The sequence below is a fragment of the Alligator mississippiensis genome, chromosome 2 (genome assembly GCF_030867095.1).
Source record: "Alligator mississippiensis isolate rAllMis1 chromosome 2, rAllMis1, whole genome shotgun sequence".
In the NCBI taxonomy this organism is placed as follows: domain Eukaryota; kingdom Metazoa; phylum Chordata; order Crocodylia; family Alligatoridae; genus Alligator; species Alligator mississippiensis.
In genome coordinates, this window is record NC_081825.1 from 72031620 (window position 1) to 72049540 (window position 17921).

At 38.8% G+C, this 17921-nt stretch overlaps 1 protein-coding gene across 2 annotated transcripts in view; it reads right to left on the reverse strand.

Annotated features, from left to right (window-relative positions):
• WWC2 (WW and C2 domain containing 2) overlaps nt 1-17921 on the reverse strand; it is a 163692-nt gene that overhangs the window by 60352 nt on the left and 85419 nt on the right. For both annotated transcript variants that reach the window (XM_006269616.4, XM_019481352.2), the window contains exons 5-8: nt 12077-12156; nt 3366-3495; nt 1405-1551; nt 405-478 (exon numbers count right to left, since the gene is read on the reverse strand). In XM_006269616.4, the coding sequence (XP_006269678.1) occupies nt 405-478; nt 1405-1551; nt 3366-3495; nt 12077-12156 (431 nt within the window). The remainder of the gene's footprint in view (nt 1-404; nt 479-1404; nt 1552-3365; nt 3496-12076; nt 12157-17921) is intronic.

Below are 17921 nucleotides of genomic sequence, written 5' to 3' on the forward strand. Positions count from 1 at the left end.
GTGGTCCAGTAAACTAAGTCCATGATTCTACAGAAGGATTTACATTGAAAAAAAAGACCTGCAAGCATCTGGGATGGGAGCTTAACACATCAGTTTACTCCCTTCCCTTAATCCTCTGAACTGCATTCATAGCATTTCATTTCTGCCAATGTCTGTATTTGATTTATAAACATGAACAACTAAATTCATAATAAGAATAAATCAGCACACAAGAATCTTACAGATTTAAGAAAAAGGGAACATTGCCTTGAAAAGAATGTATTGACTACAATTCATCCACAGATGGGTCCACTAGATGTCATTGCAAACGCAAGATTCGTTAGAGGGCTGTAGAACACATTACTTGCTGAAGCATGTTCCAACTCACAAGCTATATAATTTAACAAAGCAACTAACCCTATTACCTTCTTTTTGCCTCTTCATATTGGAGACTTAGTCTGACCTTTTCAGCTAAATTCGATCTACCCCTCACTCCAATCTGTTGAAAAAAATATCAATCTTATTATATGGTATAAAACGTCATTTTAAAACACATTCACAACACAAAGCAAATGCATGTACTAGAGAAATTACTTACTTAAAACAGAAACATGTAGTTGCAATATGGTTGCCAACTGTTCTTCAATAAGTTATAGTTAATAAACCACTTAAATTCATGAAGCACAGTGATTTTTTTATTATATTGTTTGTTTTTATTCATTTTCCACTTCAAAACTGCTGCTAGGACCACATGTAGACCAGGGTGTAAGCAAGTGTCATTCCACTAAAGTCCCACTATGAACTGGATGAATTCCATCAAGTTCTGATTTCTTACCTTAACTCCAGAATTTTGGAAGAAGCCTGTGCAATTGGAAGTAGGACTTCATTAAAAATTCACCTTCTAATATCAAATATGAAGATAGTTCCCAGTCTAGAAATCTTATATAATCTCTTTCTTGTATTTACAGTACAAACTTCAAAGAAAATGTAATGAAAGACAGTGAAGCCAATTCCATCAACTGGAATTAGGAAAATTCAGAAAGTTCTGAAATCCTGTTTTTGAAAATCAGCTTTAAACTTAATCTTTATATAACTATTGCCACAATCTATGTTTAAATGCAAGAGACTGCACAAATAAATCCAAGAAATACGATCCACTTATAACATCTGTGCCCTTATTACACAAGAATTGCTTAGTAAAATCAGATTACATTTGCAATGAGGCCACTAATAATAAAAATATCACATGCATCTTAACTTGAAAATCAGGGGGAAAGTAAGGTAGCTGAGATTGGGACAAATCATTTATTAACCCCACTGCATGCCTGGAATGACAGCAACAGCCATTGGATTTAAATCCCACAACAGCAGCATTCGTCCATTACTTTCCTCTTTCTACCTTTACCATAATGAAAAAAAACTTACCTCACCAGAAATGTCTGTCTGAGACCCTGCATCCAGCGTCTGTCTAGAGAGAGACAATTGAGAGCTTACAGAGCTAGACCTGAAGTCTGGTTCAGATCTCCCAGTGCTCTGGTCCAGGCAGAACCTCTCTCTCAACTTTGCCAGACTCTGCCCAGAAAACAGAAATGTTTCATTGTTGCATTCTTGTTCTTACACTAATAATTCCCATCACAGAGAGTCTAAAATATAGATACTATCCAAAAATCTCAAAGAAGGATAAACATTCAGATTTCAGTTAGTGCTAAACAGGGTACCCTTCCATCCAAATAGATAAATTAATAAATCTATCTCCTGTAACATGTCTCTCCATTAAAAAGCCCCAGTCCATTCCTCAAGCAAAATAAAGTATGCTTGGGGAATGGGCTGCAACCTCCTCTGTGCTTGGAATGGCCCTGGTCCATTTGGGGCACTTCTTCAATATGTCATTTTCTCCATATTGCTAGACAGCCAAATTAAGAAATGGGAGAGGCTGAGTTCACTCAACATCACAGAACAAGGCAGTGACAATAGAAGAATCATGGTCTCCTGACTTTCAGCCAAAGTTCAATGATCAGCAGGACCAGATGAAATGAAGGAAATTTCATAAAACAAAGCCTGTTAGCTTCCAAACATACGTTTCCCTATACATGACTCTGAAGTCAATCTTTTTCTACTTTAATATTTTATAAAGAATTGTACATCCAAGCCAACAGTGTAATCATTTCAGAATAAACATGTAAAGAATTCATGTATAAACTTGGACTTGTTTTTTTTTGTTTTTTTAAAAATCAGAAAGTATCAATACATGCCATAAAAATGCAAAAGATACAAAAGCAATAGACTACAGCAGGTATGTCATTATTGGCAGCATAAAGGACCGCACACACTCTTCACTTTGTGATGATAAGAAGGTTTATTTCCCCTAGTGGGTCCAAAAAATGACTATTTAGGTTTATGCCAAAACTTATTTTCAGAAATGAATACAGAGGAAGTTAGATTCAGGAAGCGAAATTATGATTCCACTGAAATCAATGGCCAAATACTCACTGACTTCATAAAGGCAAGGATTTAATTCCAGTTTTTAAGTACAAAAATATTTACCATACCTTTATCCATTTTAATTTTTGAAGAGTGCTTTAGAACTCATTTAAACATTGTACTGTGCAGAGAGACCCTAAGGTCATGATCCAGACATGCAGGGGCGTTCATCATTTTGTGGTGCCCCAAACCACATGCGGCAAATGTTAAAACATGCCCTTCACTGCAAATTTGCAGTGTAGGGCCAAAATTTGCCACCAAGATTTCCCAGTAGCAAAAAAAAACCAACCCCCACCCCACCCTGGGAAAAAAACTAGCACAACACATGCACAAGCATGCGCTGGCACACACAAAGGCCAGACCATTCACAGCAACACTCTGGCTGCCAGCCAGGCCCCAGTGCTGCTCAACCTATGCCCCTGCTACTCCAGGCCATCAGGTAAAACTGCTGGGGCCAGCACCAGTGTTGACCCCAGCCTCCCTCCCTCCCTAGCAGAAGATCCACGAAGAGCTGGGCAAGGGCAGTTTGCCTGTTGCAGGACAGTTTATCCCACAACAAAGTGCCTGTGCAGGAGCATGCGCTGCAGCAATTTCTGCCACTGCAAGCACATGCCCTTGCATGTCTGGACATGGCTTATGACTCTGGCTTTTTATAGCAGAGCCCTAATTCTGTAATGACTTCCTGTCTGAGCTCCGGGAAGTCATGTGCTTCAATTTCCCTATCTGTAAAATGGCATGATAGATACTCAGCTTTCTAAAATACTTTGAGATCCTGTAATTAAAGACACTATATAACAGTGCAAAGTAGTGCACAAATTAAGTATTTTAGGATTCAAAACAACTTAGCGAAACTTCCCTCCCCCCAATACCTGCATTAAATCTTGTTTTTCCTGCATTAAAAATACCTGCATTAAATCTTGTTTTTCTCTCTCTCCTGAGCTTATGGCCTTTCTTATAGACTTCAGCTCACTCAGAATAGCTTTGGCCTCACTTAATTCATACCCACTCTGGCCTCCAGACATTTTTTGGTCAATTCTGTAAAGAGAAATATTGTTAATGGTTGACAAAGAGAAATGAGATCTTTGCTGTTCTGCTTTCAGGAGAACTTGCAATTAGAATATTGGAAGAGGTTAGAGATATCATTTCCCTTGTTAAAGTAACTTGTTAACAGATGGGAAAAGGAAAAAAGGAAAAGAAGTCTTCTTTAAAATGTTTATAATGGAAGCACTGGTTTATGCATTAAACCACCCCCCCAAAAGTCTGCCCTCCCCAATGAACATACCCCTTAAACCACCTCTCACACAGTTCCTAGCTACATAGTTTTTGTATATATCAAGCAAGTTTAGGACACTCCTGGGAGCCTTAGCACAGACAGGACACCAGCAGTGGTTTCACTAATCTGGCAGTAAAGACACCAGAAGCTGTTGAAGCCACGTCTACAGTAAGACTCCTGCTGATGCTAACACAAGCACAACTGGATTGATGACAACACCAGTAGAATTGTTTTTCCTACTCTCCCCTAGCGCATATAAAGCTTTGCGTAGAATGTTAATAATATGTTAACCTCTGAATATTTAGCTGTGGGACAAGAGAAGGCATGTCTAGAATTTTTTTCTGTTAATACACGAGACAAGGATTTTTGTGCGTAATATGTTTTACTGAACAAACTGTAAAGCTGACAGAGATAGACAAGCTTGTGGCTACCAAGTATATTTTCCCGGGACCATTGGCGCCAGCTGCGAAACCAGAAGTTTCACTGCTGGCTCAGTGATCGGCTACTGGGGGATGCCCCTCTCCCCTGGTTGGCGATCTGATGCCCACCACTGCTCCAGACTCGGGAGGCACCAGTAGCCCATGCCCAGGGCTGTTAATAATGTTGCCGTTAATAATAATACCCAGATTCATGATGTGGTACTTCAGATAAGCAACACGTGCTCATTCGTTTCCTAATTAGAATACGTCATAGCAGATTCGATTAATCAAGCCTACTCCGTGTTCTAATTAAAACACTCCAGGATTGCCTCACCATCACGTGCATTAAGCCCCTCTGAATTTTAAAATGGTCACAGGGGTGCTTTATCTAAACGTCAAATGAGTTTAGAGAAAGCATCTGGCAGCCATTTTACAACATGTGGGAGCTTAATACACATGAGGGTGAGCCTTTTAATTAGAGCAGCTGTCTGGGAACCACCCTAATTAACCCCCCCCCCAGCACATGTATAGGCAGCCAATGAGCCTTTTGGAAAAGAAAAACCACCAAACTTATCTCAGGGTGTAGACAGATGTAACACTCAGAATATTCTATAAACGCTTTAAACCTCAAGAGTTTACATGGACACGAGTTTAATTTAGACCAGTTTAAAATATCCTAAAACACTTCAAAAAAATCACACACGGAAAAACAAAGTACTATTTTGAGCTGGTCTTCCTCGAAGTAATTTAATGTTATGCACAGACACAATGCACTCCATGTCTCATTAGTTCTCCAGGCATTGCACACTACGCTGCTCCTCACCCATCCCAACCCCCCCCCCCCCCCCCCCCAGGGCACTGGGGCTACTTTGGGATGCAACCAAGACTTTTGCCCAAAGATCTATTGTTTACAGCAGTGGCTTTCAACCACGGACCCACGGGGGTCTGCAGACTTTGTCTAGGGGGTCCATCAGAGATAACTATGATCAATCAAAAGTACATGAATGCGCACACAATTCAAAGGGGTACACACCTCCATTCAAATTGTTTTAGGGATCTGCAAATGAAAAAGGTTGAAAACCACTAGCCTACAGAGACTACAGTCTACAGGGGTGGGGAAGCAGAAAGCCTCTGTGTCAGTTTTATTTCCCTGTTAAAGGACCCTGGTGAGGATCCCATGATTATTTTGGGTGGGGGTGGGGTGGTAGCCAGCTTATGGGGGGGCACTTTGTGGCCTCCTACTTGTGGTTGTGCCTATAACAGTAATATGTCTGTCAATTGCTGGGGAGCTGGGAGGGGAGGGGAGGGGAGAGGGAAAGGGGGAGGGACAGAGCCATAGAAAAATGGGCACGTATTAGCACTCCTGCAGCCATCCTTGCCCCCAAAGAATCCACCCTGTACACAGTGAGTAGAAGATTGGAAAAGCCACGGAGTTCTTGGGGGGGAGGGGGTAGGCATACACCCAGTCAGTCCCCTGGGTACTACAAGCGAGGGCGGGGGGGGTACAGAGCCCCCCAACACCTGGCAACCCCCTCCACTACAACCCCCTTCTACAAGCCACATCTTGCTCCTCCTCTAGGGGAATCCTGGAGAAAACTCTAAGGACTGATCCCTGGAAGGTACAATAATGTAGGTACTCTACCACCCCCCGGTGCCATTAATGCACCAACGTAGTCCCCAAGGGTGCATCCAGATGAGCGCAGTCATGCGGTATGTGGTGCCACAAACACATTTGCAGGGCCACATATCGCACAGTCCAGTGTTCTCATTTTTTTCCCCGCAGGTTTTTTTGACCCCTGGATATCTAACAAAAAAATACTGGAAAAAACCCCGGTGCAGCACACACTTGAGCAGCACATGCTGCTCTACTGCCAGCCAGGTTCTGTGCAGAAGAATTGCCACAGCTACAGCCCCAGGAGGCCCCCAAGACACCCCCCACTCCCAAGACCCCAAATAAGGCTGCTGGGACCAGCACAGTGCTGGCCCCAGCCTCCCTTACCCCACCCAGGGCAACTTGCCACATGCCAAAGCATGCGTGGAGAAGGCATTGCACCACTGTTAGTTGTCCCCAGGGAACCAAACATCCACGCATATCTGGATGCGCCCTAAAAGGTAAACTATGAACCCTTAGCAGTGTACATGTAAACTCTTCTGTCCAGCAACATTTGTGAACCAGCTCCCAATTAGTGACATTCTTGGAACGATTCAAGTGTTGCATCTGTTTGAATCCTCAGGTTCCCTCTGGCGTACACTACTCCTAGGCATTAATGGTTAAGAACAGCTATTATGTTCAAATAATCTGAAGGCTCTATTTTCCTTACAGAATCTCTAGACAACCATTATCATGTGCCCTACAGAAGCTAGTGTAAAGAATTCCTGCAACATCAACAATTTTTTAAGACATAGCTTTATAGAGATACAAACACTATGGAACTTGAAGTCAAAAGATACTTCAGCTTAGCTTTACCATAATATTTACTTCAGCAAGTGCAGCCTGTAAAACACATTTCTCCCACCACTCCTATTAAACTGAATATTTCAAAGCATTATACAATGATTGTAGCTGTGCTTCACAAAATTAAAAGCAGGCATCTTCAAAGTCCAGCACCATGCAGAGAATACATTCTTTTTAATGCAATTGCCTTTCTGTTTCTATCATCATACATCATTTTCACTTGAAGATATTAACCTTGTGAGTGAGGAATGTACCAGCACTTTAGTGATCAGCTGTGGTCTTGATTACCCAATGCATGTACCAAAACTTGCAAAATACTTGTACTGAGTCATATTTTTTTCTGATTTTTGGAAATTGAGGTCTCCATGTCTAAGGACAGCTCCAAAACTGCAGCACATTTTTTCATGTTCAACATTTTGTTCAAAACTGCATGCAGAAACACAGCCTGCCTACACAAAACAAATATTTTGTGCAGAAGCTTGGCCATGAAAGAACTGTGCCAACTATTACAGAAGAAGTTGGAATAACAAAGACCATCTTTTCTAAAAGAATCACAAAACACATACATGCTGTTTACCTGCAGAAAGATAACAGTTGTATACAACTGTTTGATTGGCCAGCTTGTACCTAAATCACACAGAGTACAGACAAACTTGGGAGCATCTTTTGCAAAACTTGGTGCTAAAATTGTCTATGAACTATTAACTCCTACAGCAAAAAGCCATCCAATATCATTTATTTGTTGCCTCACATTTTTATTACTTAGCACAAAACTGCAATATTTGCCCACTGCATTTTTACCATAAAGTAAGGCAGTTATATCTAGAAACTACAAAGTATGCACACCACAAAAATAAAAAGTCATTTTATCTAGGTGTAGTTACTAGCTCACCTGATTAGAATACACTGCGATAACATGGAGATCGTGGCATCAGAGAGAAGTGTTGGAAGAAAGGGCACTAGAGCAGATTGTATATCATTTTCACTCAGCGCTAGTTTTACACAGACAGTAACTATACTGGGTTTCTATTTAAATCTGCAATTCTTTATAAGCAGGGACACATTTACCATCAGACAGCACTTGATTTTTTGTAAGTTATCAGATTACTAAGGTCAAAGAGTTACAGCATGTGCAATGGATGAGGCACCCTGAATGAGTAGTTGAGCAATACACTGCATGCTGTTTAATAGTATGATGTGCCACAATCAAACTACAATTGCTTTATTCCTTATATACTTAAGATGGACATGAAGGGTCTCTGACACGTGAAACGCTCCATCTTCCTGTTTTAAATTAACGTGATTAGTGCTGTTCAAAAGTGGCTGCCTGAATTTTTACAACAAACGCCCATTGTTTTCCTGTGGTATGCTGTTGACAGTTTCTCAAACATGCTTTGGATTCCTATCAAAATTGCTTGCAAGCAAGCTGCTTTAAAACAATACTTAATTGTTGCATTAATATAATAAAACCAGCGTGCTTGGCTAACCTTTAATCCTGGGACAGTGGCATGAGTTTTTATTACTTTAAGTTTTAGAATAATTTTTTAAGATTGTGCCTCAAGTGAAATATAATTTATGATTAAATACATCCAGGCAATTACCTTTTCCTTCTCCCTCCTGTCATTGCATTATATGTCCTAAAATAATGAACCAGTCTTACATCTCCTTTTTATTCAAATTAAAGGAAGTTATGGGCCTGACTTCAAGAGGTGCTGAGTGTTTCCGATTCATATTTTACTTCACTATTTTGTGCCAGCATGCAGGAATGAATTTAATTTCTTCTCAGAGTGATATCTTTGTCCTCACAGCACTATCAATGCAATGATGATGGTAACAGATATAGTCACTGTTTCCTGGACCAGCCTGGAGAATCAGATTAGGAAAAACTGTCCTATAAAACTACAAAGCAGGAAGTCCAGTTTTCCGTTAGCACTAATGCAAATAATGTTGGAGGAAGAACAACAGCCTTTTGGTGTTAGACATGCAATGGAGACATAGGAGATCATAGTTCAATTCCCAACTCTGCCATAGGCATTCTGTCCTGAACCTGGACAAGTCAATCCCATTGAATCTCTGCTCTCCTACCTGCAAAGAGGAACTAGTACTTCCCTGCTCCCTACCTTTGTCTGTCCTGTCTATGTGCAATGTACCATATTTATTCATATAAAAGACGAGCTTGATTATAAGATGGCCCCCACATTATTTACATTCTCTACATGGAAAATTTATAAATTGGTTATAATTTTCTAGGCATAGAATCTAATTATTGGAGGTTTGCCTTGAATTTGTCTACCCTCCCACTGCTACAACTGCGAAACGAGATCTTGGGGGGGGCAGGGGAGGTCAGGTAGCTCCCATCGTTTTCTTCTGGCAGCCCCTTTCCTCTCTCCTTACTGCCAGAGCCTGCTCTTCCTTAGCACGTAGAAGTGAGAAGCAAATTTGAAAACAATAACCTTGAAATTAAACACTGCTGTAGCAATTTTCAAATAGTATCCATACACTTAACGCATTCAGAATTGACGTATGTTACTTTTTTTGAAACTGCTGCAAGTTTTAGCATAGGTACTCCAAAAACACACTTCTAAGCAGCACGTTGGCACCTATTTATATGCAGAGCAAACTATGTATAATATTAGTTTAAAGCCAAAGACTTGTGGATTTACCACATAGTTCATTGGTTTGGGCCTCACCAGTCAACAGTATGTCAAGCCATGATGACTGTACAGCTCAGTGCTGCTCAATAAGTTTGCGCTCTGGTGCCCTCACACAAAGAAGCCGTGTGCTAATTAGCCCCCACTCATGACTGGAACGGGGTGTTCTTGTCACAAGACCTGGGGTGCTCCAAAAATTGAGAAGCGGATGTGGTGCAGAACAACCTGGTCTGGCTTCACCTCATGGACGGCAAGCCCACACTAATCATATGCCACTTTCTGTGTGTCACCAAAATAAAGCTGATGTAACTATATATATATATATATATATATATATATATATATATATATATATATATATGCGTGTGTGTGTACATGTGTGTGTATATATACATAAACACACTCATACCAAAGGGACTGGAGGAAACATTACTAAGGACTTTATTTGCTTGTTTGAAAACAAGTTTATGGAAAATAAGAAACTTCTGGGTGTTTAAGGGGTTGGCTTTCACTGAAACAGAGTGCCTGAAGCTGGGGTTGCATAAACTGAAATACTACATCAGTTGGGACAAAGAAGAGATTGGAGAAGAGCAGGCAGAGAAGACGTGGAGGAAAAAGGACTAGACACACTCATTTCCCTAAACCAACAGAGAGGACTGATGGGAGGGGCAGAAAATTTCAGGTGGCTACCAAGGTAACAGTTTTTCCATGGGTTTCTTTATGAGGGAAAAAGTGCTGTAATGGGTTCTTTTGTAGGAAATTGATGCATGTTGTTTCACGGTTTAATGCATGTAGCTGTATGTTTTTGAATATGTAGTTTTTGTATTTTTGACAATATGAAATTTTGGTAAGAAGGATGCTCAACATGTGAAGCTTTGTAAGTGTAGGGTGATAAGTGCATTTAAAAATAAATAAATAAACAAATGTTCCCATCAGCATTTTTGGCACCAGGGGAGGGTGTCAGAGCTTGCTCTGGCCTCTCCAAGTGCCAGCTTGTTATTGCAGTGCCTCCAGACCCGGTATGCATTCCATCTTGGAGGAACAACTCCCCCCTCCACCCCAACATACCCTTTTTTATTGTTTTTATTTTTATTTTTTTAAGGACCACTCCAAAAAAAGGTTCCCATCAGCATGTTTGTCCAGTGTGGACCATGTGTTACACTGTCATGCTGAGTGTTGGCTACATTTACTCAACTGCCTAGTTGGTTTCCATTGCTGAGAACATGCTGTTTTTGGCAGTAATTTAATGACAGACAGCATATTTAATGAGATTTCCTTGCATGCACTTATAAGATATGGGGCTTCCTCCCCCTCCCCCCAAACAATTGGGGGAAAACACCTTGTCTTGTATTTGAATAAATACAGCAAGTTCTTCAGGATGAGATTTAGTGTCAGCTTTATTGTACATGGCCAGAAGCTATAGGATTATGATCTCTCTTGGGTCCTCCAAGTGTTGCCACCATACAAATTATTATTAGCGGTAGTAATAATATATCTTTGTTCAGACTAATCAAGAAAATATGCTTCTTAGTATATTTGAACTCTAGGGTGTACTGGGACACAGGTCAATCTCCTTCTTTAGTCATATTTCTGAACAATGCTTAGCACCTCATGCCTAGGTCTGCAAAGGTATTCAGATGTACAAGTCTTACTTAAATGCTTAAACACCTTTGTAGACTGAGGAACCAATTTTTAGAAGCCAAGAATAACTGCTGTGCAAAGAGCTTCCAAAAATTTGAATGGCTTGCTACATTGTGAAACTGGAGTTCTTCTCTGAGTGGTATTAGCTTGAACTAGTGATTCTCAACCTTGTTTTGACTCGAGGCACACCTTGTTAGACTGGAGTTGTCCCCCTGCCCCAGAAAATGCCAGCTGTTATTTTTCGCTCATTTTTTTTGACTACAGAAAAATTACAGAGCAATCCTTCAGTTGCAAAGAACTCGGAAAGATCACTACAGGTCAGAATGTTTTTGACACTGGGAATCTGGGTTTATCTTGCGACTTGTGTTGGTGTTTGCACAAAGGGATAATATTTTGCTCCTCGCTTAAAAAGATATTACAGCACTGCAGTTGAGAATCATTGGCCTATTGAGACAATCAGTTCTTCCAAGATAGTTTGTAGACCTGATTTAGGACATAGTTGTAAAATGGATGTATAATTTTAATTTTAAAAACCTGAAACATGAAACATATAGCAAACAAAAATCCACCTTTTAACACTGTTAAGTGTAAGAGCTGCTGAAGGTTGTTTGCCCTTATGAAGCTCCATTCCACTACTTTAGCAGCCTGCCAGAAGTGATGATATGGAGAGGATTCAAAATGCACACCTGAGAGTGACCAACTGAAAAAATACACGGAATTGTGACTCATGCCAAGCTTATCTCCACTGTGCGTAAATTGCCAAGGTTGCATATCTCTCTGCCCATGCCAATGGAGGGGGCAGACAATCTTATCAAGCATCTTACAGGAATTAAAGGTCTGGCCGTGGTCCTTCCTGTTAACCCTATTTCCCCCATTTTCCAACACATTTTTACTGATCTATTACACAACAGTTAAATGGAACTAGTTTTACTGCTTTTCACTCCCAAACCAGGTTTGTGGGTTTTATGATTTCCTGTAGTCCAATTAAAAAAAAGGCTTCAGTTTCTATGAAAGTGATTAGATTCCCAGAAGTTTATTTTTTGTGGATTCTTTCCAACCCTTGTCTATCCCTAGTCTTTTTTTTCTGCAAATCTGTGTAATCTAGAATAATAATAATAATTCTATTTGCTTTGGTTATAACTAGGAGATTGAATTTAGTCAATGTTCTGGTACTCACTGTTGCAATGTTTCAAAGCCTTGTTCCTTATACAGCAGCTCCTGCTTCATCTGAGAGAGTTCCCTCTTCAGCTTCTTAACCTTTTTTGTGAAATCAAAGTAAGAATTAGAAAATTCCTCTTGTTAAACAGCATCACATATGGCTTTGAACAATTATTGCATTTTCTACATTAGATGAGGGGGGAAAAAAGGTAAACTGGTCTACTGATATTTTTTAAAAAGAAGAGTATTTATCCTCTTCAAATCTGTGTGTAACTTGCCTTAGTGTTAAAGGGACACAGGCAAAACAATACACATTTCCTTATTTGCACTGACATCATGCTGGGTTATTAAACCAGAGAGAATTTTAAAATGTAATTTATTTTTCACTTGTTAAGCATGCATGCCAACTGTCCTAGAGGGATGCTCCTGTTTATTTTTCAGCTTATTATTACATTTTCACTTTTTCATCCCCAGAAGCTCTCAGTCCATTATATTTCAATGCATTCAAAAGAGCCTGGTTCCATTTTCCCCATTAATTATCCCTCTTATAAAACTCAAAGATATTGACTGGTTGGCCTAGCCTGTTTTATTTACTTCCTGCATTTTTCTCAGCTTGAAAAAAACAAAACAATCAGTTAATTTCACTTTTATTTCTAAGAATCATCATCCTCTGGATTCAGATACTATACTGGAACATTTGGGGTGCAAATGTGAACATACCAACTATCTTTCCCCAGCTACTTTGATCATCTAAATAAAAATTTGTCTTATTTTTTACCCTCCTATTTTTTTTACCTTAACTACTACAGCAGTTAACATTACTATGCTGACAGATTTGCATGCGTCATACTAAATGTTTGTTTCAAATTAAAACAAAGAGCTCTTCCATTTTTTTCTAATGTCACATACACATTTCATATACACAAAGACAAAATTTGCAGGCCAAGGATGGGACTCAGTTATAAGTTATAATTATTTATAATCCCACACAGTGGTGACAGAAATATCCATGTGAAATAGGGGAACCTATTGATAAACTGCATTTCCCACAAACATCTAACTCTGCACACTATCCCATTTCACATTCAGCCTAGTTTTAGCCTTCCAAAATCCCAAGCACTTTCAGACAATTATGACTTGGAAGCAAAAACACTACCAAATGTTTCCTGCTTTCCCCTATCATCATTGAATATCTATTCCCAGATTACACTTGCCTCAGGTCCAGAATGGACAATACCCAGTGAAACAGAAGTGAGCAACACCATATAGCTGGAAATTGGTGGCATGTCACTTGGAAAATGGAGAAAATCACCTTTCTAATGTGACACATAGCTCTTACTTAAAGCATTGAAAGGATCGTGAAACACTGGATGTTTTGGAATTACAATAATATTTTGCACAGAAATGGTAATAAAATGGAAACTTTTAGAGGTTTCTGAAATTAGTTGGACTTAAACTGCTCAGGAAGCCTAAACAAAGCAGTATGAAATGTAGGCCCAATTATACTTTTAAAACTCTTCAAAACCTCCATAAAATATTTTCTTGCTAAAGAATGACATACAAGGTTTGATTTAAAAGACCACTGAATTAGAACTGAAAGATTCAATTTATTTCAGCAGGCTTTGAGTAAGTGAGAAAAACAGAAAAGAATGAGTTTGTATGAAGATTTTATTGTACTCATTACGTTAAGATGATCTGCACAACTCAATCTCAGCTTCACCATTCATGAGTAATGCTCCCATCTCAAACTAATAATAACATAAACCACTTGAGTATAGTTTCTACCTAAGAACCTTAAGCAGAAGTAGCGCTTTAAAGCAATATAAAAAGAGAAAGCCTTCATTTTCAATGAGTTATCAGTCTAACCTTTGATTGTAAAGTTAAAGAAAAGGGTATACAGAAATTGATGACAGACAAAAATGAGGGAATACCATGTTCAAGTTTCCTTTCCTACCATTTGAAAATGCTAGTCTGGTTACATCACAAATTTCCAGTTAATTTAAATTTACAATTATTTTTAAATGCATCAACAAATAAAGATGTGTTGGAATGAAAGATTAGCGCTATATATCATCCGAGATCCTTCCTACGCAGCTCATCCCTGCAAAAATATATTAATGTATGCATACTATTGTCAAAATTTTCAAGCCACATTTAAGTTCCTATCTGAAATAAGCCTTTGATTCCAAGGTGTAAAGAACTAACAGCTCCTAGACTCTTCAAAGGGACCTAGAGGTTTTTAGTACTTTGGAAAATGTAATTATTGTTGGGTCCCCAAATTAAGATTTACGAAAAAACTTCAGCCTGTCCAAGCGTGAAGCTTTGGCTACAATAGGAATAAAAGGTTTCAAATGATTCCCCCAGTAAAGTTTTTCACCTAAATTGAGGATTCAGGTTTACCTTTCTGGAACTTAAAACTTTTAAATGCTTCCTCTGGTGAAAAATCTTTTCAATTAATTATGTTAGATTTTATTTTTTAGTTGCGTTAGAACTTTAACCCAAAACGTAGCTGTAACTAGAACAAACTTAAAATATAAGAACAGAAATGTATAGTTAAGATCCAACAGACTGAAAAAGTGGACATTTTTAGTTGTTTTTCAGACGCTTCTTTTCTGACTGGCTGAATATTTTCTCAGAGAGAAAGAGCAAATACAGAACTATTGTACATGAACATTTCAGGTCTCAGAATGGGTTTTACTTGAACATTATCCCCCTCTTTTACTCCCACTACATACACATCAAATCCAGCAACAAGGTGGTGAAGCCACCTTGAGGGCACCCTTCCCTGCCATTCCCAAGAATGTTCTCAGCAGGAAGAGAGAACTTATAAATTCAGAGGGCACACACTATTTTCAACCTGAGAAGTTGGTATCCCTGCCTAACTCTTACCCATAAGTTTTCACTGCGTTGATTTTCTAAACGTCCTTCGCTGCAATTCAACATAATTTCATTATCAAGAAATGTTACGCCGCCAGCTTAGGTGTGTTACCCAGAAGAATGTGACCTACATGATAATCCATGCTTCTGTGTGTTTAGTGCACTCCAAGCATTCCTGTGCTCGTTGTCTTCTCCTTCAAGACTTAATGCAGCTCCCCCACTCCTTTCCATATCTCTCTGCCCTCTCTCTCTACACCCCTGCTCCTCTCTAAGCCTCCTGCCTGGCAGCCCTCTCAGTCCCTTCTCTTAGGCACATCTTTATGCCTTCTTCCATGCCTATACTTTGAATTTGTTCCTTGTTCAACAGCAACTTTCTGCTTCATGTTTAAATTTCATCTTTAGCCAGGCTCTTCAGTGCTAACCTCTTCTGCCCCCCTGCTCCCGTGTGCTAATAAGGGTGAAATGGAGAACAAAATGAAAAGCTCACTACTCTATAAAGGCTATCCATCACATATTCTTAATATACATTATGATCCTGTATGCTCACTATTCTTTGTACTGCATTACCAATTACTAATTAAGGCTCCAAACTGTCCAAGCAGAACCCCCTGCAGAATCAGGTGCTTCAATTAAATTCTTCTTGGAAAGGGATTTTTTTCCTTCCTTTATTCAGTACAAACACTAAGCATGCCTTTGGTGTTCTGTATATCATAAAACAAACAGTAGAGAATTCATGTGTCAAAAAGTTAATGTACACCGTGCAGATAATGTTAACAAGCAGGAGTCTAGAAACCTCTCCAAAACTTCCTGTAAAGGTTTAAATTCTTTTCTCCTTATGCTACTATTGCAAATCTTAGAAAGCTTTTGAATTTCAGCCAGTATGTGACAGAGGTATAGTATATTTAACTCAACTGTTCTCTAGTCAATGTTTTAGTTCTGACTAGCTGACTGGAAACCTGCTAGCATACAACACGTATGCATTATAGCTCTGTACATGACTACCCTTCATCTTCCAAAGCATATATGCATGCCAATTACTGCATTTGTGTTGTGCACTAGCAAAGTATCCACAAAAATATTTATCCTATTCATTCTATACCATCCTGCTTTCCCAGAGGCCACCTTCTACTTCTAAAACCTGCAGACCTAGTCCAAATTGTAAATCTAAAAGAGACATCATAGGGTTCTGTTTTTATTACTGTAATGATTTTTATAAGTGCTCATATTACAGTAAAAATTTTTTTTCATTACCAATTCTGCAAAATCATCATAAGCTCCAAAAGTCTAAGCTGGTTCTTTTCTTCATAAGCATTTTCATCAATAATAGGAGGTTCTGCAGGCCAAATTTTCCAAATTATGCCTATGATGGCTCATGTTAAAGCTAAACATATTTCATAGAATCTCACAATTGTACTTGATTAGTAAACAAATCAGCTGGTTCATAAGGAGGAATTGTGTCTTGCCTTCTTCTGACTGTACCTGCTGTTCTTGATTAACATTAAAAGATAATAAAATTCTATCTCACTCAGGCCTGACTGTAAAAGGAAAGAAAAATATCTGTTGAATGAGGCATCATTTTAAAGTTACTTTTCTGTGTATACCCACATTTTTTAAAACAAGTAATGACCCCAGTCACCTTTGAACAGCTAAGCACCTGTCCACTTCTGTCCCTTCCCCTCCAATTTAAAAGCATCACATCCTGAACCTTGCTCTCTGGCCCAGCTGCCCTGTCAGACTCCCCTAACAAACTAAATTCCCCCTCCTACAGATAAAAGGTTTTACACCTCTTCAAAAATTCTTGCTTGCTATTGAAATATGTTTTCTTAGAGAGCAGGCTGGCCAGCAGGCTTCTCACTCTGCAGGCTGGTCAGCAGGTTTCTCAAAATTAAGTATTGTGCTATAGTGAAGTTAGGCTTAAGTCAGTTCTTTACACAAAAGGGTAGGGAAAAAGGGAAGGCACGTACAGTATGGGAGATAACATATGTACCATATTCTGGTAAATATGTATGTTAATTTTTTTTAATTTGTTGAAAGTTAAATGTGTAATACTTCCCAAATACTACATACGTATAAACCTTATCACTATTTTGAAGATGACAAAAAAACATGTTCTGTTTGACACTTCCCGGAGCAGCTGTTTCACCAATGTCCAGCAGGGGGCAATGAAAGAGCTGTGTAACTAGCACTTCTCCTATAGTTTCTATGCATGAAGACCCTATGCATCACCAAGCTCACATTCATGGGCCAAGTGCAAGTCTTGTCTTTTGACAACCTGGCTGAGCAGGTTTTGATTTGTGAAATGTAGAGAACCGTATCTGTCTATAAGGCATGATATGCTATGGTTTAAATAATTGAGCTCCATATTTATTCCACACCATTTCTTTCTTACTTAGGGTTGATCTAAGGAGACTATTTTTCATATTAAAACAATTTTTCACATCATTAAAAGATAACCAAATACAATGACTGAGATATGCATACGTATGTGCTAGCACCTATCCTGAACAGAGTTGGGCAAAGAGTGGAGTTTTCTGGGGGTTTTGGCAACTTCAAAACACTGTTCTATTATTCTGGATAAAAATGTTTCATTTTGACAAAAGCTAAAGTGTATTTTATTAAATAAAATTGAAGGAAATATTGAAGTGAATAATCATTTCAAAATGAAAAATCCAATTACATTTAGAAATATTAAAATGAAACATTTGAAAAAAATCTAGAGTTTTTAATTTTATTACTGCCTCTCAAAGGGCAAATAGAAGACCAAAAAATTGATGAAAGATTTCAATGTTGCAAAACTTGCACTTTTGACAGAAAAATGTTGTGTAAAAATATTGCCAAGATGCAGCATTAAAATACTCTTTCGCTTTCAGCTTTTATGTGCAGAGTTTTTTGAAGTCCCTGATTACCCAGCATTTCACAAATTTGAAATTAAATTCTACCATGAGAGCCTCAAAACTGCTTTCATAAACAAAGACTCTCTTCTCTTA